This window comes from Polypterus senegalus, chromosome 5, assembly GCF_016835505.1.
Source record: "Polypterus senegalus isolate Bchr_013 chromosome 5, ASM1683550v1, whole genome shotgun sequence".
NCBI lineage: Eukaryota > Metazoa > Chordata > Cladistia > Polypteriformes > Polypteridae > Polypterus > Polypterus senegalus.
Genome location: NC_053158.1, coordinates 66,303,322 through 66,325,521, shown reverse-complemented (window position 1 = coordinate 66,325,521; position 22,200 = coordinate 66,303,322). Strand labels below are relative to the sequence as shown.

General features: G+C 36.0%; 1 protein-coding gene across 3 annotated transcripts in view; it reads left to right on the top strand.

Moving 5' to 3' along the window:
• The window catches only part of ankrd29 (ankyrin repeat domain 29), a 51,093-nt gene that overhangs the window by 9,710 nt on the left and 19,183 nt on the right, over positions 1-22,200 (top strand). For all 3 annotated transcript variants that reach the window (XR_005633949.1, XR_005633948.1, XM_039754738.1), the window contains exons 2-5: positions 772-882; positions 3,506-3,604; positions 13,980-14,078; positions 16,825-16,923. Coding sequence is in view for 1 of the 3 variants with exons in the window: in XM_039754738.1 (XP_039610672.1) it covers positions 772-882; positions 3,506-3,604; positions 13,980-14,078; positions 16,825-16,923 (408 nt within the window). In the remaining 2 variants the exon portion in view is untranslated. The remainder of the gene's footprint in view (positions 1-771; positions 883-3,505; positions 3,605-13,979; positions 14,079-16,824; positions 16,924-22,200) is intronic.

The following is a 22,200-nucleotide window of genomic DNA, read 5'->3' as shown; positions in this document are numbered from 1 at the left end:
AACTAGATGGGATGCCAAAGGCAACCAAGAAAAAGAGCCATTTTGGCCAACTTGCAGACTACTCTAGTTTCCATACACTGTCTTTTGCTTAAACACATTATACAACATAGCTGTGATGTGTTTTCTCTGTAATAATACATATTATTTATACGTTTTAAAACTGGTATTCTGTTTGTAAAATGGCACTACCATCAATCAACCATCATATTATTTTATATTTTTAAATTTATATATTATTTGCATTGAAGCAATTTGTAAACCAAATCGGCTCACTTTTAAAATACTAATTTACATTTATATTCACGTATCTAATACCTGTTATAAATTGCTAGCTATCTTCAGCATAAACTGCTGGTTTTCTTTAGCATCATTTATTAAATTATGTGTTGGCAGATTTACCACTTCACAGGGCTGCAAAAATGCTAGTGCTGGCCCTGGAGCTGGTATCAATTTTTCCACAAATGCTGATTTTGGTTCCATGGCTGCTTGTAACTTTCCTAACTCATAGCAATGTCCAAGAAAATAAAACATGATAAAGATAGAAGGCTGTTATTAAGACGTACACAAGGCCAAATATGCCATTGTAGTTGACAGAAAAATACTTGTTTGTAAAGAAAATGTGGAGAGAGTTGTTTTTGATATACTGTATTAAGGCTTGTATCTGGTAGGTAAAGGGTTATTTTAGGCCCTCAACAAGACCCTGTTTTAAAACCTAAAAAACTGCATGTTTCTATGCTTTTTTATTACACTTTTCTAATTCTTATTTTATAGAAGGAAACACCTCTTGCCAATGCTGTTTTCTGGGCTGCAAGAAAAGGAAACTTGGCTGTCCTTCAGCTGCTATTAAACAGCGGACGAGTTGACGTGGACTGCAAGGATAATGTAAGAGCCACATATTCATCAAGTCCTTTTATGTCTGTATTTAAGCAATGAAATACAATCATTTTTTTTAAATCACCTGAACAGGAGCTGGGGTCAAGAAGGAACCAATGTCCATAGTGAAAGGGAAAAAAGCAGAGCACAGCTTAGATTGTGTTATGTGCTGGTAAATCAGAGGAATACAGAATATATTGCATATATACATATTTATATATATATTTGAATAAAGGTATTCAAATTTCATCATCTAGCAGGATTTTCTATTGACCAAATGAAACTTATTTTTTATTAAAAATGTACAAATATAATACAAGATCACAGGAAAGTTGACAGTTTTTGATAAAACTATTAGTGCTGACTCATGGACCAGTTACTTATTATGCATGCATCATCCACTTGGCAGGGCATCGTTGTGAAGAAAGTTCTAGTTTGCTGAACTGCAACTGTACTTAAATATTAGAAAGACTATGATGTAAGGTGACCACCTTCTATTTATGAACCATTTAGTGAGCGATTAGTGAGCAGAATAAATCTGCCCAAGTCAAAGATGCTGACTGCATTAAGACTGCACTTTGCTTTAAGAATTTATTATACCGGCTCTTAGGGAGTTGCTTGCACCTTTCAAGCTTCTTTTATCAGTGCATGCACTAAAACCACGGATTTCAATCCTGCACATGAGAGCACAATGTTCATGACAGGCAGATTCACTGCAGGACAGGGAATTAAGGAACTTGTTTTGCATTTTTGTCAAATACAAATCAACATTTTTTATTAAATCAGAGATTTAAAAAAACACTAAACAGTACAATGTTTTCTATACTTTTACAAAATGTATTTTAAAAAAGATAGATAGATAGACTGCGGTGGGCTGGCGCTCTGCCCGGGGTTTGTTTCCTGCCTTGAGCCCCGTGTTGGCTGGGATTGGCTCCAGCAGACCCCCGTGACCCTGTGGTTGGGATATAGCGGGTTGGATAATAGATAGATAGATAGATAGATAGATAGATAGATAGATAGATAGATAGATAGATAGATAGATAGATAGATAGATTCCTTACAGGGTTACCAGGCCAATTTACTGTTACGCATCCAGGCATCCGTTTACATCCAATTACAGAATCCACTCATTCAGTTCTACAATGTAGAAACAATGCATTCATCCCAGAATTACAGTTATCACTAATCTGCAGGTCTTTGAGATTTCAGAGGAAATCGAGAATACCTCAAAAACAACTCACACAAACTGAGGGGGGAACATGCAAAATTCACAGGCTGTGTCAAGACTGGTTTTTCAACCCAGTCTTCTAAGGTTTTGATTTCAGTTAACTTACTTTTGAACTGTTGAAAGAAACTAAAGACACACATATTTGGAAAGAACATGTTAATTACACATAAACAGACTAGTTTTGTGATACAACATTCTATACTATCCACCAATCTTTTTTTTCAAATCACCTGTGTTGTCCATTTCAGGATTGTGACGAGCCCATTATTATCCTGGTAGTCACTAATCCTGGATGGGACCGTCCTTTCAATTACACATCCACACCAACTTATTCAACAAGAGATCTAACACAAATGTCTTTAAAATTTGTAAATAGCACACAGGCAGAAGAAGAATATTCTGTATAAACCCAGTCTAATGGAGGAGTGAGTCTGCAGTGCTGATGATCTCACATTCTTTTAATTGAAGAAAAATATAACTGTTGTGTTATGTTCTCTACATATATTAAAATATATTCACACACACATACTGTATATACACTGTAAGCTGGCGAAGATGGATGAGTTTAAATACTTGGGATCAACAGTACAGTGTAACAGGAATTGTGGAAGAGAGGTGAAAATTTGAGTGCAGGCAGGGAGAAATGGGTGGAGAAGAGTGTCAGGGGTAATTTGTGACAGACAGGTGGGTATCAGCAAGAGTGAAAGGGAAGGTCTACAGGATGGAAGTGAAACCAGCTTTGTTATATGGGTTGGAGACAGTGGCACTGACCAGAAAGCAGGAGACAGAGCTGGAGGTGGCAGAGTTAAAGATGCTAAGATTTGCACTTGGTGTGATGAGGAAAGACAGGATTATAAATGAGTACATTAGAGGGTAGGCTCAGTTTGGACAGTTAGGAGACACAGTCAGAGAGGCGAGATTAAGCTGGTTTGGACATGTGCAGAGGAGAGATGCTGGGTATATTGGGAAAAGGATGCTAAGGGTGGAGTTGCAGGCAAGAGGAAAAGAGAAAGGCCTAAGAGGAGGTTTATAATGAGGTGAGAGAGGACATGCAAGTGATGGGTGTAACAGAGCAAGGTCCAGAGGACAGGAAGATATGGAAAAAGACGCTGTGTCGCTGAGGCGACCTCTAACGGGAGCAGCCGAAAGAAGAAGAAGAAATATACAATGCAAATCTAGTATTTAGCTTCTGTGCTACATTGCCTGCATCACTAAAGGAAACACAGATCATGCGTGAAATTTGTACATTTAACAAATGAATCGTAGTGTAATACCCTGCATTCCTACACATAAGTTAAAAAAATGTTACTGAGAACATAAAGCTGAAAGACATCCAATAATGAACACAATGAATCAGACTCATTAGATAACAATTTGTTCAATTCTTGCTTGTATTTTTTACAGACAGGCACCACTACGCTAATGGTTGCATCATACAGTGGACACACAGATTGTGTACGAGAGCTGATCTTACAAGGAGCGGATATCAATCTGCAGAGAGAGGTAACAAGCATGAGCAGCACAATGGCAGGAAGGACACCCTTGAAGGCAGGCAGTTGAGTGTTGCTTTGAATTGTATTTCTGAGCACTTGGTTACGTGGTGACTTCTGTGTCCATGAAAATATAACCAGGATGTCTTAGCATTTTACAATTTGAAAGCGTTTTATGCTTACTTTGAATTTTTTTACCATTGACCAAAATGAAAAACCCTAAGTGAAAACAAAACTGTCAAAACTTTTCTTACTGTAATTAGTTATGAACAGCTTACTTCTAGACCTAAGACAACATTACTAAAGATTTTTTTTTTCCAGGGACAACCAACATTTCATTTCTTTCTTTTACAAATGCATACTGACATAATTCTAGTCTACCTTATATTATATTATCTAATATTATATAATAGCAAATATACAGTATCACAATGATATCTTAATTGCTTTAATTAGCATCAGTAAATTAGTTGTTAATGATTACTAAATGTAGGCATCAGTGAGAGTTCATACACCACAAATTAAATTACACAGGATAAGTTGAAAGCTGAAACCATTTGATCCAGTTCAAGAACAAAACCTTACTCAACTTAAAATATAGAAGACTTGTAAAGCTTATTATCAACCAATCATATACGTATAGTGGCAATATGATAATACTATACTATTACAATTGTGTGGCAGATCTATTCAGAGTGATTCAGACTCAGTTGTTATACTGATATTTAATATCACCTTTCATGCCATGAACATTTACAACACAATTCCATTTACATTCTAAGGGAAAGCATATTGAGTGACTTAAGGTCACAGAGGTCATCAGAGACAAGTGTTTAACATGATCATGTGGTTTCCAGCCCTGCTAACTCAAAATCGTGCTGCCCAGCTCATTTTTAATCTGAGTGGCTTTGTTCTGTGTATGCACACTAACAGTGACCATCTTGAAAGGTGTCATATTAATAAATAAGCAGAAAGATAAAAACATAAACTCTTATTAACTTTTCTGGATTTAAATTTTATGAAGTGGTTTCTGCAATAGACTGGCTGCTGTCTAGTGCTGGTTTCTGCCTTGTACTCGATGCTGCTGAGATAGATTCAGGCCCTCCATGACCTTGAGCTGCATTAATGTGGCTTGAGAATGTTACAGAATGTTGATTTTTAGGATTTATGGGATTTATTGAATATATCATGTGTACCCTTATTCTGTCTCCTTTTCAAATCTCAGCTTTTTGTAATATTTATATACAACTACTGTTTATTGATTTATTTTAAAGTCAGTATTTAAGCACATATTTTGTCCAACACAAGTTAATTATCATTCTCTTAGCAGGTACTATTAATTAATTAATTAATGTATTACCTAAATGTTTTGTGTGGACTGACTTACATCATTATATCAATGGATGACACAGATGCTGACATTTTACACATTGTATTTTACAATAACAAATTGAACATTCTTTATCCAACCATCTTTCCAATTACAAGCCTGCTATAATATTCTATATATTCTAAAAACTAAGACTCATTCTGAAATAAGTAAGCAAAAGTCAAGGTTCAAACATCACCAGGATACTAGCTACAGTAGACCAAACACACAGATAATTAAAGAGATTAACAGAAATGCAACTTCATACCTTTGGACAGCAGTAGAAAGGGGAATGTTGGAGTAGATGAATCAATATTTTCTTAAACTTAAATTGGCATTACCCCGTAGGCTTGAATAATTATTAATCAGAATAAAAAGTGGATGGATAAAAGGATTAGGCAGTATGAGATGAAAAATTTTGTATGTTAACAATACATGGCAAGTGTATATTGCAGATCGGGGTGGACATCTTCTGGAGAGTGACAGTGGCTGCAGGATTTTGTTCCAGCCCAGTTGTTTAATTAGAAGCCAGTCCTCACCAGTAACAGATTTTATTTAATTGCATAGCTTGTTAGTGTTTTAACTCTACAATGTCAGTTCATTCTTAAATCAGACTTTTTTTCTAATGATACATGTATCTTCCAAGTGATTTGAAGCCTAAAACGGATGACTAATTTTCAGTTCTTCACTTTCTTTTCACTTAATTAAACCAAATAGTGAATATTGAAAACACATGGGTGGAAATGGAGACAAGCTAGATGGAGAACTGCTGGTTCCTTTGTCATTTGCATCTTATTGCTAAAAAGGAGCAGTTAAAAAAGTGAATATAAAAATAAGCATTTAAGGGTTCAAAATCTTAACAAACTAGGCAACTAAAATAAAGCAGAAAAATGGCACTTGAGAAATAATTACTTCATCAGCAACAAATTATTTCTCCTGAAGCAATTCGGCTAGAACAAAAAATTGAAGCAACTGTGGCCCTCCAGGATTGACATTGCTCAGCCCTGATTCAAAAGGTGTGAGTCTTAAATAACAAATGAATTAAATGAAGTTAATTAGTAGCAAAAACCAGACACTAATTAAAAAAATAGAATGAAAACCTGTAGCCATTATGGCTCTCCAGGATCAAAGTTGGCCACCAATGTTATAGATAAATGGAAAATGAAGAATCTAAAATACAGGTCATGTCAGTAAAGCTTTATGAAAATTGTTCTAACCCTCAGTATTCTATGTGAAAGGCTGATTGAGAAATATCTTGCTGAAGTGGTGGAACACATTTGTTGAACCATGTGTTGAATATAACCAAATTATTATGTATCTTTGATACTTGTTAGATTTCCTTTTATTATAAGAGTTAGCTATGTAATATGACACGTATACTCCTCCTTAGGGTATGTCGTGTATGGAGGGATCACACTTACCACAAGTGGTATACAGCCAATAAGACATCTGATAGACTGAGGCAAGGGGGAAAACAATTTTCAAAAATGTGTTAAGATTATAGATAAAAGAACACATGGTTGCACAGTGGTTAGTAAGTCTGCTTCACATCTCTAGAAGACTTGGTTCTCTCCTTGTCCATGTTAGTTTACTTTGGGTAATTCACTTTACTCTGAAATTGTGCGCGTTACATTGGTGGGTGATTCTAAATCTGACGGTTCAAGTGTGTGTGGGTATGTAGGACTAAAATGTGCCCAGTACTACTGGAATTGGTTCAGTATCCAACCGTATCAATGGATTAAGTAAAAGGTGGATAGACAATAAAGAACAATCATTTTGTTATGTGTTGTCTGAGAAAATAATGAAGTTTAAAGTGGAGTTAAAGAAGAAAGGTTTAATGTGGCAATCATTTTTAGGATTGTTAGGCTCTAAAAAGCCCAAAAGTAATTTATTCATATTGCTTCTAAAGATTTAGTTTTAAGGTTTAAAATTCTTTTCATTGCTTTTGTCTAAAAGTCAGCACATTAGAAACATGATACCAGTGCATAAGTAGCATTTATCCTCATTATAAGTGACAACTCATGGTTTTAATAGTTTAAAGCATCACTGTGCAGTTTCAGATTTTTCAGAGGATGTTGGATGGTTATCTGGGGAATTCTTAGAAAACTGATTGTGTAAGCCAAACTTCTGAAGATGGTAAGTGTACTTAATTGAACACAAATGCAATGATGTAGATCCCATTAACCTGGACAGTAATACTGAATAATGGATGCTGACAGATAAGATTCATTAGAGTGACTCAGAGCTAAAGGTCCATGTAATCTGCCCCTTGTCAGCCCTGTTACTGAGGTGATATCGGATTTTTTTCACCGAATCTAAAGATCTGATTTCAAATCAAGACCTTTTTCTTAAGCACCTTTGTTAAGATGTGTAGTATGTTAGCATTACCATTTTTTGAATGAGTAATTGTAAAACAATCATATGAAAGCAGTTTTGGATCTACACAAGTCTAATTTTCATGTATAAAGGCCCATTGAGCTATAACTTTGTGTCAGGTGACAACCTCCAAACTTTCACAGCATTTTTTGTTGAATACAAATTTTACTCTACTCTGTACTTTTGACAATAATGACCATATAAACATATATGATGCTTTGCAAGCTTTTTTTTTTGGACTTCACTGATATTGCCTTAAACATAGAGAAGTGTCACAATGTTACAACATTCTCTAATATTACCATGCTTTTTGATTAAGACAATAAAAAATACAGTAATGACTTATTTCTTCTCTAAACATATGCTTGACAGTTTCTTAAAGCAATTTATAATAATGCTCAGTAGCAAACCTGGATGGGGCACCTATTTTATTGCATTCACAAAGACAACCACACTTATTCATACGGTCACCATCTGAAACTCGAAACTGGAAGCCATTTATGGGAAAGAACCATAGAGACAGAGAGACTGTAGAGGATTGGTAAAACGTTCTGGCTGATGGGTTAAGCACAAATACCCAACACAGGAGAAGTGAGACCATGTTGCCCATCTAAGAATGAAGCTCAAAAAAAGGAAGGAAGCCAGTCATAACCTTCGAAAACAATAGGTGGCAACACATTATCTGTGACTGGGAGGAATGCAATTGTGATGTCCCTTTAAAATAGCCATTTTAGAAGCTGAGAGTTCTGGTCTATCAAGGACTAAATAGGGTCCAAGAGTTGCTTGGAAGAGCTTAGTCTTTTGCCCTTGTAACAAGAATGAGCTAGAAATAAGCCAATGTAGAGGACTAAAGTCAGCTTATACAAGAGGCTTAATTTAAGTCTGGAGGTAAAAAAAGCATCTAAGGTAGGAAGACGTCTTCATTCTGGGAGGAAAGGTTTGGGGTAGATGGAGGAGAGCTGAAAAGGGAGAGCTTTGGTAGAGTTTGAGAGCTGAGCATATGGGTGAGCCAACCCCCATAGTAAACAGGGATTCAATGACCTGTACAGATAGGTCCAGTGAAGCAGCTTTATATTATACTTTTTAAGTATTTGTGCATACTTTTGAGTATCCTTCTTCCTTGTGTGCTTTATTTTATTGAAAAAAAACCTTAATAGCTTTCTTGTTGTTATTACAGGCAAGGAGAGATGCAATGAGGCTACCATCCCCTGTTACAATGTACAACAATGATTTATTGGAAAAGGCTATCTAGGTAAACTTTGACCCTCTGCATCACTAAATCAGATTAAAGGGCTTTGGGAAAAAATGCAAATCTGATTACTTGTAATTGTTTCACAGTAGCTAGTACTACTGCCACCTATCCCCAAGAACCATGGTTCCATTCCTGGCCAGATTATTATCTGTGTTGCATCTACATTTCCTTTCCATGTTTTTGTGGATTTACTCCAATATACCATTTTCCTGCCACACCTCAAATTTGTGCATACTTGGGTGATTAGTGACCAGAACAAATGAGTCTGTGTAATAGAAGTAGTATTGCCATGGTACAGAGTACAGTGAAATTCTTACTTGCACATTCAATAAACATACAATACGTTGCTATTCTCCAGTGCCATGTTAAACAAGAATGTTTTAAAATATAGAACTGCATTATGTTGTCTCCTGTTTGCTATGTTCCTGTACTTGTGATGAAAGGTGTAATTTAACTAAAAGCCTGACTGATCAAATCGTGAAAACCTGAGTGCTCAAGAAGCAGATGTGACACAGCAACATACAGTAGTTAAACTTATAAAATGACCCTTCGCATCAATCGTGGTCACTCAGCAGAATTTAGTCAGGTCTAAGGTTATTATCATTAGTGAAAACTACAAGTAAAATGACAAATAAAAAAACAATACAAGGATGAATGAAAAACATGTAGAAACACTTTCAAAAAATCAAAAATGGTAATAATTTGGGCAAATATACGAGGTTTAGAGCTGTTATGTTAATGACTGATAACTTTGCGTGGTGGGCAATGGATGTTTGGGAATAACAATAAATCAACTAGTGATGCTTTGATCAACCTAAATTGGCTGATTTTCACTACAAATTGGCCAATCACAAAATATGTTTTTTTTTCAGCTCTGCTTTTCTAAGCTTACAGTAATTTAGCTGTAGTGCTCCTTTACACAAGATGTTACATTTACTTATTCAACTGACACTTTTAGCCAAGGCAACTTGCAACATTTCAGAAATAATTGGTTCCATTTACTTTTTGGAGCACAGGCAGGTCAAATGGCTTACTCATGGGCAGAGTGTCAGTAGTGGGATTTGAACCCACAACCTCAGCATTTGAAGTCCAAAGCCTTAACCACAACACCACACTAGTTAAACTAGCAGATGTCTCTTTATTCTGCTGTGAACATCCTGTAAATAGGAAGCACCAAGGTATACTTTACCAGAGAGAGAGATGACCAGAATATTAGCCTCTACATTAAAGAAAGTGAAGTAATAAACTGAGATAAAAAAAAAATTGCAGGAGTCATCCTATGCAATTAGACAAGTGGCAAGAGCAACTACCTTAATGAATTCAGATCTTTTTAATTTGTCCTTTAATTAAAACAAACACTGCGTGTATGAGTTAGGATGGTGACCTAGTTTGTGTTAAGTACAGCAGCTGTCATTTTCAAGTGGAAAAAGAAAAGATAAAGAAGCTTGGCTGATGTATTCTTGATCTGTTGGTCAGTTCCCTCAGAACGGACAACAGGCAGTCTAAACTGACGAAAAAAAAAAAGAAACGTTCTTCAGTGTAAATACGCAGCATTGGCCATCTTAAATTTTGTCTACATCATATTGTTTTTGAGGTGCAATATGTTTGTCACATCAGCACCCATTATAATAGAGACTCAGTAATATGATTTATTATGTATGTGAGTTGTCATTTATCTGATTTGGCTGCACTTCCTTGCTTTATCGAGGTTTTCGTCATTTCCAAGTTTCTCTAAAATTTTGCATACATATGGGTCAGAGTTGCCATAAACATACGCAAGTCAGGTATTGTTTTATAAAGCTTGCGTGGGAAGTCGAGTATGCATGTATTGACCTCTTTTAGTACGCATGCAAGCTTTATAAATAAGGCCCTAGGTGATGAATTGCACTAATGCCCTTGTGAATACAAGGCACCTGTACTAACTACTGTGCCATATTAGACTGGGAACACACACTTGGGAAATGTTTCATCCATCCATCCACCCATCCATTAGTTACCAAATCCACTTAATCTAGTTCAGCTTGTTGGGTTGGGAATGGGGGGGGGGTTCAGTCCTTAAACATACATAAGGCTTGTGATTTATTTGGAAAAGTACTTGGTGACTTTTTGTATGTATGATTACTACAACGGTGTGATTCACACTGTCCTTTTCTCTTAGCTATTTCTTTTAATTTCACTTACTTTGACAAAAAAGGATGTTTCACTTTGACATGAAAGCCAAAGACAATGTTAACATGGCCATTTACATTTACTACAGATACAAAGGACAATTTGGCAGTCACTGTGTACAGTTGCAGGAAGGACGTCACAAAAACCTTGCAGGTAGAGTGGGTTAACTTTGGAGTGCACAGTCCTGTAATTTTGTAACTCCTAGACAATGGCAAAAAACAGGCTTACAAAAATGTGCAATTTCCTCTCATTTTCATTAAGGTTACTGCCCTACAGGAGGCTCTGCCTATGAAGAATTTAACTTGCATTATGGCTTTGGTCCATTTTAATGATTGTTTCCTTCAAGATATTTGGTTCAGTTGGTTTTAGCATTTGCTTGGTCAAGTTTTGTTCTGTGTTAACCAGATAACAGAACCATACTTTGTTGTATTCCTGAAGCATTCTTAAAAATTAAAGTGGTTCTTTAACACTTTGCCATAGGGGGAACCATTTTTGGTTCCAAAGAGACCTGTCCACATGAAGGTTCCAGAAAGAAACTTTATTTATTTATATCTATAACAGACTCCATACAGTGACTAACCATGAATGGATGGCAACAGATCTGTGAAATTCCCATGGGTAATGATTTTAAAAGGACACTTGCTGCATGTAATAACACAGGCCAAGTTCTAGTTTTCTTAATTTGTTAATGTCCTGCTAGATAGCCTACTGTACGTTAAAGATTTCAGTGTTTTTCTACATATTAGGAAGTTTTTTAAAGCCCAAAGAACATGCAAACTGCCTGTCCCAAAATGAAATGCTGCTTTATCAAGTAATGGTTCTACAAGAAACCACGCAACCCAGTAAAGATCCATAATATGTCAATAAAGAACTGTTATTTTTAAGTGTGAGTATACTTCCTGTAAATCTTTCAATAGACCTTTTAATCCAGTGACTCTGGCTTTAAGAAGGATTGCTCTTTGGTGATGGATTATCAAGTTTCTGCTTCCTGTTGTTGTAGACACAGAAGGAAGACACATTCCTGAAAAATCAATTTGAGGGTCTGTTTCATGTCAATCAGCACACAACACTTTTATTCTGAAGAAAATTGGGTCTTACTTAACTTTTATTTAAAGAGAGGTTTTACGTTGAGCAAGATCACTTTGAAACATTGACAACCCCGAAACTGGCTAAGCAGCAGTGGCGTCTTTGGCAGTTCTGGAAATGTTTATCACCTGCAGATTGGAGCAGAGCCATTCTGAGAAGATGGACATTAAAAGAGTCTTGCAGTGTGTGTGTGTGTGTGTGTGTGTGTGTGTGTGTGTGTGAGAGTGACAGAGAGAGAGAGAAAAAAAGAGGGGGGAGAGAGAGAGAGTGAGAGAGAAAGAGAGCTTGAATGAGAGATAGTCAGTGAAAACAAGAGATACGATTACAGATGTGGTCTGCATACTGCTTTAATCCATGGTACTGCCGAGTCTGAGGAAACATCCTGACAGAGTTGGATGAAGGTTAGTGCCAATAGTGTGGCCTCTGACACCTAGTGAGCAGTGTGAGGTAGAGCCAGTGAAGTGAATGTGGAGGTGATGGACAAAGTAAAATTATTGGAGCTGCAAGGAATATGCTGTGGAAGATAAGACTGGCTCCCAGAATCAGTAATGATCAAATGTCAGCCGAATAATGCCATAAAAAATCACAGAAAATAAAGATATATGAACATATTATTTTGCCACTAAAGGACTGCATTAAAATTTTCCCTAACATCATATATCAAATACTTATTAATGAAAGCAAAAATGTATGTGAATATTTATTCCGTAAATAGAGCACTGCATCGCTAATATAAAATCTACACTCCACTCATTCAAAATTTCATTCCAAGAATGTGTAATATAATTTGTCATGCTGAAGTGGTCCCAAATGTTTAATTTTCAGTTTTTTTCAATAAGCAAAATGCTAAATTGAATTGTAGTTAATAATCAATGCAATTTATGATAATGTTGATGAATACTGTCCCAATACAGTGAGCCCCATAAGCTTACACTGCCCTTAAACTGCATCATGAAAAATTTCAACAATATTAGCTGGAAAGACTTTATCCTTTAAACCTGCAGGAAGAGCTGAGAAGTTCAAGCTGGAAAAAGGCTAGCAGCAGTAGACACAAAGAAAATTTCTGAAATTCCAAAAGAAATTTTTCTTCTAGACAAGAAATTGCTTTGAGCATATTACAGAAATGGGAAAAAAAATCTCATGATTACTAAGTTAGGTTTGCTAATAACCGTTTAACACAACAGAAGTTAAAATTATTGATAAAACAACAAATTTTCTACTTATTTAATTTTTGTAAAACAGTGTCATCTGCTAGGAGTAGGGGGGTTAAACCAAACCTGAATGGGGTAATAATGGCAGATTGCTTCTATAATGCTTCTTACAGAAGAAGCCAGACAACACATTTAACTAACATATCATAACAAGACAAGTCAAGTGTCACGCAGTAAAGATCAACATATTAGTGCAAGAAAGTACATTAGTACAATGTACATTGTACATTAGTACAAAAGAAGTATTATATTTGTATATAGGTACAGCCATGTGTGCTTCATGAATGCTTCAGATATCATTGAGGTAATGGGCAACATTACTTCCTCAAGTATCTAGTGTCATGGTCTCAAAGTCAAGGCCTGGTTGTTGTACCTGTCCTTTCTGGTTGTTGTACTTGTTCTTACAGCCTCTTTATGGCTTTTCATTCTACATCCCAAAAATGTGCAGAAAGGTTGATCATTGCATGATGGACATGCACTGTGCCCAAAGCTGTTTTCTGCTTTGTATACAGTGCTGCCAGGGTGGATTTTCACCTCCCACAACCACTGTACTGGTTTAAGCAGGTTTGAGAATCTTATGTTAAAAGGTTGTTGGAATAAGGTGTCATTATTGTTCAGTTGCTTAGTTGCCTTACAGCCATGAGGCAAGTTCAGTTTCAAACAATCTGCAGATCATCAAGTTGCTGCATTCAGGTGTCTTTTTCTCCACCATTCAATGCTAAAATCAAGTCCACAGTGAGATGGGAGTGCCACCCTGAATTTGTTGGCTTGCATGTCACGGGGAAAGTACTATATCTTGAGGCAGTTGTCAGTTTTACAAACTGAGTAACTGTTCTTCACTTGTTCCAATAGCTGATATTTGCCTCAAGTGATAGTCCTAATACACACACCTTCCATGTCTAATTTGTACTCTCTTTTTACCCAGACTGGTTCCACCTCATTGTTCTTTGCAGCACAACAAGGAAATAATGACATTGTGAAACTGCTGTTTGAGTATGGTGCTTCTACTGAGTTCCAAACCAAGGTGAGTCAATGACTTTGTGAAGTGGACCTCAAAATACTCCCCACAGGTAAAAGTCTGGTTACTCTGATTAGTCTGGTTAGTGTCAATTCAACCTTCTTTGTTTCGAGTTACTATCACTTTTCATTATGCAGGTAAACAGCAATGTCTGAGGTTGCATTTAGGTGGTGGAGCAACTTCTTACATGGCTGCTGCCCGAAATAATAAAAAGCTAGAGGCAAATTCAAGTAATTATTGTTCCTACAAAATAACACTGCATCGCAAATCCACTGCCCTGAAAAACAAAACCTTCTAACCTTCATAACAACAACAACATTTATTTATATAGCACATTTACTGTATATATATATGTATATATAAATGGTGTAGCTCAAAGTTCTTTACAAGATGAAGAAAGAAAATTTTATAAAAAGTAAAAATAAGATTAGTCAATACTAAATAACAAAGAATAAAGTTAGGTCCAATGACCAGGAGAACAGAAAAACAAAAAAAAAAACTCCAGAAGGACTGGAGAAAACTAAATCTACAGGGGTTCCAAGGTCACGAGCCTGCCCAACTCCCACTGGGCATTCCACATAATATAAATGATCTAAATCAGTCCTCATGGCTTCCAGGCTTCATATCAAAGAATTTCATGATGATGGTCATGTGGACATCTGGGGTACTGCCTTCAGTCCATGAATGTAGGGACTGCAAGGTACCTTTATTAGATGGAGGTGGTGCAGATTGCCACCACAGAAAAAAAAGAATAACAGAGAAAAGTAAGGATTAGTAAGGATTTTGGAGCCATGAAGAAAATGATCATTCAATTCATATATAGTATGGTTTATCAAGGGTACACTAAAATGTACCTATAAAAAAGCCATGTCAAAATACAGTAATGGATTTATAGCAGTTTTTTAAAATGCTCCACTGCATTAGCCTGGCAAATTTCCACCAGTAAACTATTCCAGATTTTAGGTGCCTATTAGCCATATGAAGGCTGGCTCACCACTTTTTAGTTTAGCTCTTGGAATTATAAGCAGACCCCCATTTGAATATCTAAGATTACAATTTGAGGTGTAAGGTGACAGGCATTCCAAAATATAGGACGGAGTGAGATTATTTAAAGCTTTGTAAACCATTAGCAGTATTTTAAAGTCAATTCTGAATGGCACAGGTAACCAATGTAACAACATCAAAACTGGAGAGATGTGCTCGGATTTTCAGCATCTTGCAACGTTATAAGGGATCTAGCTCTTGCCGTTTTCCTTAAGTGAATAAATGCTGCCATTGTAATCTGATTAATATGTGATTTAAAATTTAGGTCAAAGTTTATAATTTCCCCTAAATTCTTTAACTCTGTCTTGCCTTTTAAGCCTAATAGATCAAGTTTATTTATAAAACCTTCACTATATCCATTTTTGCTAACAACTAAGATTTCTGTTTTCTCCTTAATTAACTTGACAATATTACTACTCATCCACTCAGAAACACAGAACCAAGAGAGTCGGGGTATTCAGGCACTATTGATAAATACAGTTGTGTGTAATCAGCATAGCTGTGGTAGCTCACATTATGCCTGAGATACTGTAAGCTGACCTAATGGAAGTATGTAGATTGAAAAGAGCAGTGGACTCAGGATAGATCCTTGGAACACCATATAGAATATCATGTGTCTTCGAAGTATACGAAGTATAATTACCACAACTAACAAAAAATGTTCTACATGTTAAGTAAGACTCAAACCAATTTAAGACATTGCCAGAGAGGCCCACCAACTGACTAAGGTGATTTCTAACAATATTATGCTCAATGGTATCAAATGCTGCACTCAGATCTAAAAGGTTGAGAACAGGTAAACGGCCTCTGTCTGCATTAACCCGCAAGTCATTTACTACTTTAACCAGTGCAGTTTCTGTACTATAATTTGTTCTAAAACCTGACTGAAACTTGTCAAGAATAGCATGTTTATTCACGTGATCAGTTAGCTGCGTAATGACTGCCTTTTCTAGAATTTTACTTAAGAAATAGGTCTAAAACTCAAAAACACAAGAGTCGAAAGTATTTTAATTGAGCAGGGGTTTAACAATACCTGTCTTAAAATTGTCTGGGAAGACCCCATATCCAATGATGAATTTACTTTATCAAGCACACTATCAATTAGTCTATCAGATACTTCTTTGAAAAAACTTGTTGGTTTTGGGTCAAGGACGCAGGTGGATGGGTTCATTTGAGAAATTATTCTATATAGATCAAGTAAATCTATCCTGGTGAAAGAATTTAATTTGCCTAAAATTGAACACCGGGATTTAATAGGATCAGCTTTAGGGGAATGTACTATATTATCTCTATTATCATTAATTTTGTGTTTAAAAAATGTAGCAAAAGCCTAACAAGGTTCACTTGAAGTTTTTTGGAGGCATTTCATTGAGTGACCTGTGTTTAGCCAGAGCAAGTCTACCTCTTCTTCCTTTGCCTGCTCAAATAAGCCAAAGTCCAAAAGGAAAATGATTGATTGATGGATAAGAAGTGACAAATATAGATAGATAGATAGATAGATAGATAGATAGATAGATAGATAGATAGATAGATAGATCATGGTGTCATGCCTCAGCCAGGGTCCTCCCCAACTAAGGATCAACTGTTTTATGTGTTTTTTATTCATTTTTGATTTTTTTATTTATGTTTAATGGCAATGTAAAATATATTTTTATAATATAACAATCAATGCATGTCTGATATTTGTGCTTTTTATTACCATTTACAGGAAGGTGGAACTGCATTATCAGCTGCTTGTCAATACGGTCACTCTACTGTGGTGGAGACATTGCTGAAAAATGGTGCTAATGTTCATGATGAACTACATGTAAGTGTCTCAGCTGCACACTTTGTGTTTTGTGCATGCTGCTTGTAGTGTGAGATTGCTTGCCAGACAATTTAGTCCCCTTAGCTCTCGTTGGATTTGTGCTGCCCTCTACTGGAGATTCTTTAAAATTTCACTAAAATAAATTTTTCTTTTTTCAGTTTTCTCAAAAGTCACTTAAAACAGGAGTGACACGTGTCAAACATCTATTGACTTTTTGTTGTTTTGCACTTTTTAAAGTCCAATGTTCCTTTTTTTAACTGTCTTTACGCACATATTGTGTGTATTACATAGGCTAAGGGATCAATTAACATGTTTTATTTACTATTGTCAAATGTTAATTTCCTTGTGGCTATTTGATTTTTTTTGCTAACTTTAACTTTCCCTTTCATATCTTATCATTAAGCTATTCTTTCTTGCATTCATTTCTGTACTTTTTCTGGTAAACAGTTTTTCATCCCAGCACAACTTAGGCACTGACTTTGTCCATCACAAAAAATCCTCATACTCACTCATGCAAAACAAGTACAATACAGGGTTTCCATTTAGCCTAAAACAATACTTAAATTTTGGGAAGACACTAACGTAATAAGAATTAATCAAAACCTCTGCGCGGAAGGCACAACATTTGGGAATTGATCCCAACCTATCCCAGCTAGCATAGGGTGTAACATAAGGAGTAGGGCAGGAACAAACCCTGGATAGGGTGCTGTTTCTTTGCAGAGCAAACACACACAAAAATACAGCACACACTAGGTCCAATTTAACATTGACAATTCACCAAACTTGCATGTCTTTAGACAGTGGGAGGAAACAGATGTAAAAAATGGACATGATATAATATTTCAATAGCAATGTCTTTTCAGGTTGCAAGGGATAGGTTTGTGAGAAATTTGATAATAAAATCTTTAGCTTTATAGGAAAAAGAAATCTTATCAAGGGAAAGTTTTTGTTTTTAGATTTTTATATTATATAAATCAATGCTGTTGATTTAGGTGTGAATTCGTGGTTTTATAATTTTCCACAACCTTTTTGTTTTTAGTTTTTCTATCTAAAATATTGTAATGCTATATTTTTTTACCCCACTTAATCAATAGGCCAACATTGGATTGGGTAACAGACAATTACAGGGCCCATGCACTCACATACTAACATTGGACCAATTGTAATGGTTGGTTAACCTAACATGTATAATGTTAAGCTATACAAAGAATGCTGGAGTTCCAGAAGAAAACTTCATACAGACACTTGAGCTACTGACATGTCAGCATAGACAGACTCCATGGGAAATGGTGCAGGCCTCAATGAGCCAGGAGACTTAGTAACATATACAAACCCAGTCTCAGCTGACCCTAGTCCAACAGATGACCCTTGTCTGATTCTCAGTTAGCATCACCACATGGACACTGCATACCTCCAGACTCATCTTGTACACTTACATGAAGAAATACAGTATCATTAGTAAGTACCTGAATGTTTCTAAAAACACTTATTGATTAACATCTGGAGAAACAAAGTCAATAATTACAGAAAAATGTTATATTTTTTAAAAATTGTTTTATTTATTATTTTTATCAGTATTTTAGTGTTTTCATTTCATATCCACTTTGTGAGATTATTTTTTTCATGAGTGCTGCCATTTTGTGTATTTCAGTATGATTCATTTTTGACTAGTTTTTCTTATTGTTTATAATTTTTTACCATTATTCCAGCAACACTGTTTCATGTTTTGTTTCCATATGGACTGTTTTGTGGTGTAAAAGTGTCCCAGAAAGGCATGTTAATACTGGGAATGCCTAAACTGTTAGCCTTAACTTGTACATACATCCTGCAAAACTTACCTATTCAACATTCGGTCAGCACAGATAAGCTCAAATACCAAGCAAGAATTTCTCAACACTGGCTGAGGCTAGCTTCATCAGCTTCAATACATTAACTTACCAGGGCTACAAGCCATTCTGCTCATGAGGTGTCCCAGACAGGATTCACTAATGTGTCAATCCTGAAAGGGCTGTTCTTTAGAATACCCCAGCAGAAACCAGAAACCCTTACTTTTGTATCCCGATGGCTACTTTTGAAAGGACTATGCAATCTAACAGCAGCCAAAGTCTAATCACTACCCCTGACAGTAGGTTCTCTAAATGGACACTGTTTCATTAGTAATCATCGGTCATTGCCAAATGTCAGAAATCAACAGGACTATTTCAACAACGCAATACTCAAATTACTTATGTTTATTTGAAGAAGAAACTAGGTGTAAATGTTAGATATGAAAATATACAACCTGAACAATTCAAATCAGGTGGCTGTAACTTTAGTTATTGCAGTCCTTGTTTTCTTAAACCAACCATGATGCTTGGAGTTAAGGGGCAGTCTGTAGGTGACAAAGTCTGACCGACCTGACTTCTCTTTGGCAATTGTTTCTCTCTCCTCCTCCTAGTCTATTTTAAAATCCTTTGAATATATAGTGTCTTGCTAACTGCCACTTTTCACAAAAAATGTAAAATATTGCATCAGTGAAAAATTTGGGACAATAGATAAATTCCCATGGTGTGGTTGATTGTCAATTAACATACTTTTGGCTAGACACAAAGCGTATTAATCTTAAAGTCCCAAGCCTCCATTTCACATATTCTCATAAGCATATACACACTAGTCACTTATCTAAGCTTAAACATCCATCCATCATCCAACCCGCTATAGCCTAACTACAGGGTCACGGAGGCCTGCTGGAGCCAATCCCAGCCAACACAGGGCACAAGGCAGGAAACAAACCCTGGGCAGGGCGCCAGCCCACCGCAGGGCACACACACCCACAAACCACGCACACACTAGGGACAATTTATAATCACCAATGCACCTATCCTGCATGCCTTTGGACTGTGGGAGGAAAACGGAGTACACAGAGGAGACCCACGTAGACACAGGGAGAACATGCAAATTATTATTATTTTTCTCCTCAGATAGATAGCTAGATAGATGATGGTGCCATGCTTCAGCCAGGGTCCTCCCCAGCTGAGGATCAGCTTCATGTTTTATATGTCTTTTGTTCATTTTTGATTTTTTATTTATGTTTATGTGCATCTTTCTTTATTTTTAGTTTTGTCTATACATACAAGCTGCCTTTGTTATATTCCATGTGTATTGTGAGTGAGCCCCCAAGTAGAGGAGCCATCTGTAAATCACCACCAGAAACTTGTCCTCAGCCCTATAAATCGAGAGGGTCTTCCACAGTTCATTGTGAATGTGTGGCGAGTTCTTGTGCTTTTGTAAATTCTTTATGCCTTGTGATTTTTCTACGTTTTTGTGATCTGCTCTGTGTTTTGACCTTGCTATTATCACCTTGGATTGCCTTATTGTCACAGGCAATTTCATTTTGCCTTTGTGCTCCACAGAACTTAATTATTTGAGGAATACTTTTTGGTGAGGAATACATTTTTTATTTCATAAAGATTTCATGCTTGCCCTAATTACTAGCCAGGGTTTGAGGATGATATCCCTCTCTAGTGGGCATAATTGGAAGTGTTTGGGACTGCATGTTTCGGAACTATTTAGTGCTTGGTACGCCCAGATCACAATGCATAGTCTGAACACACACCAGAACGACTAAAAAGGAAGAAATTAAAATAAAAGCAAATGTTTTAATTTCTAATATATGTGTCTTGGGCCTCACTAGCTTTTTTTTTCTAACAGCCTCCCAGTATTTAAAATTTTTACCTGTTCCTTGACTAAGATTTTTTCCATTCGTGTTGTTTTTCATCTCCTGGTCTTATATACCCTGGGCACATTGTGTAATTAATACATTTACTTGTGAACTTGTTACAACACTTTAAGCCTACATTCACTGAAGAACACTATACAAAAATAAGCTGAACTGAATTTAACTGAATTGTGATCACAACATTTTTGTGTCTGGGTTGTTGTAATTTTACATGGTTGCCATATGACCTGTGACATTATAGTGTCTATTCTGTATAATGGCTGCACAAATTAAATAGCTTCCAAACTTTATAGAAATACAAAGGAAATGTTGTTTTGAGCACTTTTTTTCTTAAGAACATTCTGATCATGATTCTCATTTTGCATTAGACAGCGGGTTTATCAGACCTCCTTAAATGTAATCATTGATCTTTTGTCTGACCACGGTTGCCCTTAGCTGTGTGTGTTTTCTCTTTAGGAAAGGAAGGAGAGTCTTTGACTCTCAATTCAATAAACATGACAATACAATATATGGAAAATCCTAATGGACACAACACATTTGGCCTAATCATTCCAGTCTCCTAAGCTCATCCCTATCTAGTGGTTTGGCTCATCCAATTTCCCAATAGTTCATTACCAAAAAGCACTCCCTTTACCTCCCATTTCTCTCTCTCTTCTTTGTCTTTTCCTTATTTTAGACTCTCTACGTCCAGTCAGTTGAGCTTCCAACTGCAAACAGCTTTAAACTCCCTGCGACTATTAATTCTAATGGTAGCGGTGGCCTTAAATTTGCTTCATGAACAAAGCGAAAATCAATGGTAAATTAAAACAAAAGTCAAAAGCATAATATTCTCCTAAATTGTAAGTTTCCTCAATCATTAGTGTCTCTCAAGATCTGCCTTTAAATTGCTTAAAGATTAGATGCCTTTTAATGTGGCAATCTTGGCTGCAAACATGTCATGGTTCACATACATCATATGCCCAGGAGTCTCACAGTATCGCAGAAACTAAATACACAGTTGCACCCATGAAATCTTAATATGTAAAATGGTGGTGTCCACGAAAACAAATTTAAAATATGGTTACAGTCCTGCAAAACTAATATATAATTGGCAACAGGATGTACATCACTAAACTAACAAAAAATGTATATCAAAAATAAAAATTAATAATGAATACAAAATACTGGAAACATTATTGACATGTTTCTGACACAGGGGCACATGGCCGAAAGGGTGAATTGCCTCTAATGGCTTGCATATTGCATACTGGACTGTGTTTATGAGAATTAATGCAAACATTTAACTTTTTGTCAAACAGATGACCTCTCATAATATATAGATATTTAATTTGACTTTATTATTTATCTATTTAATATTCAGGTCAATTTTGTACTTCATCATTGATTTTCTTATGTTGAAATACAGCATATATGTATATGCATCTTCTTATCTTTATGATATTGTGTGTTTATTTTTTATTAACACCTATTATGGCTATACAGTACTATAGGTTTACAGGTTTATAGCACTATTATTGTTACATGTACAGAGTTCAATAAAATTCTTACTCAAAGAAAAA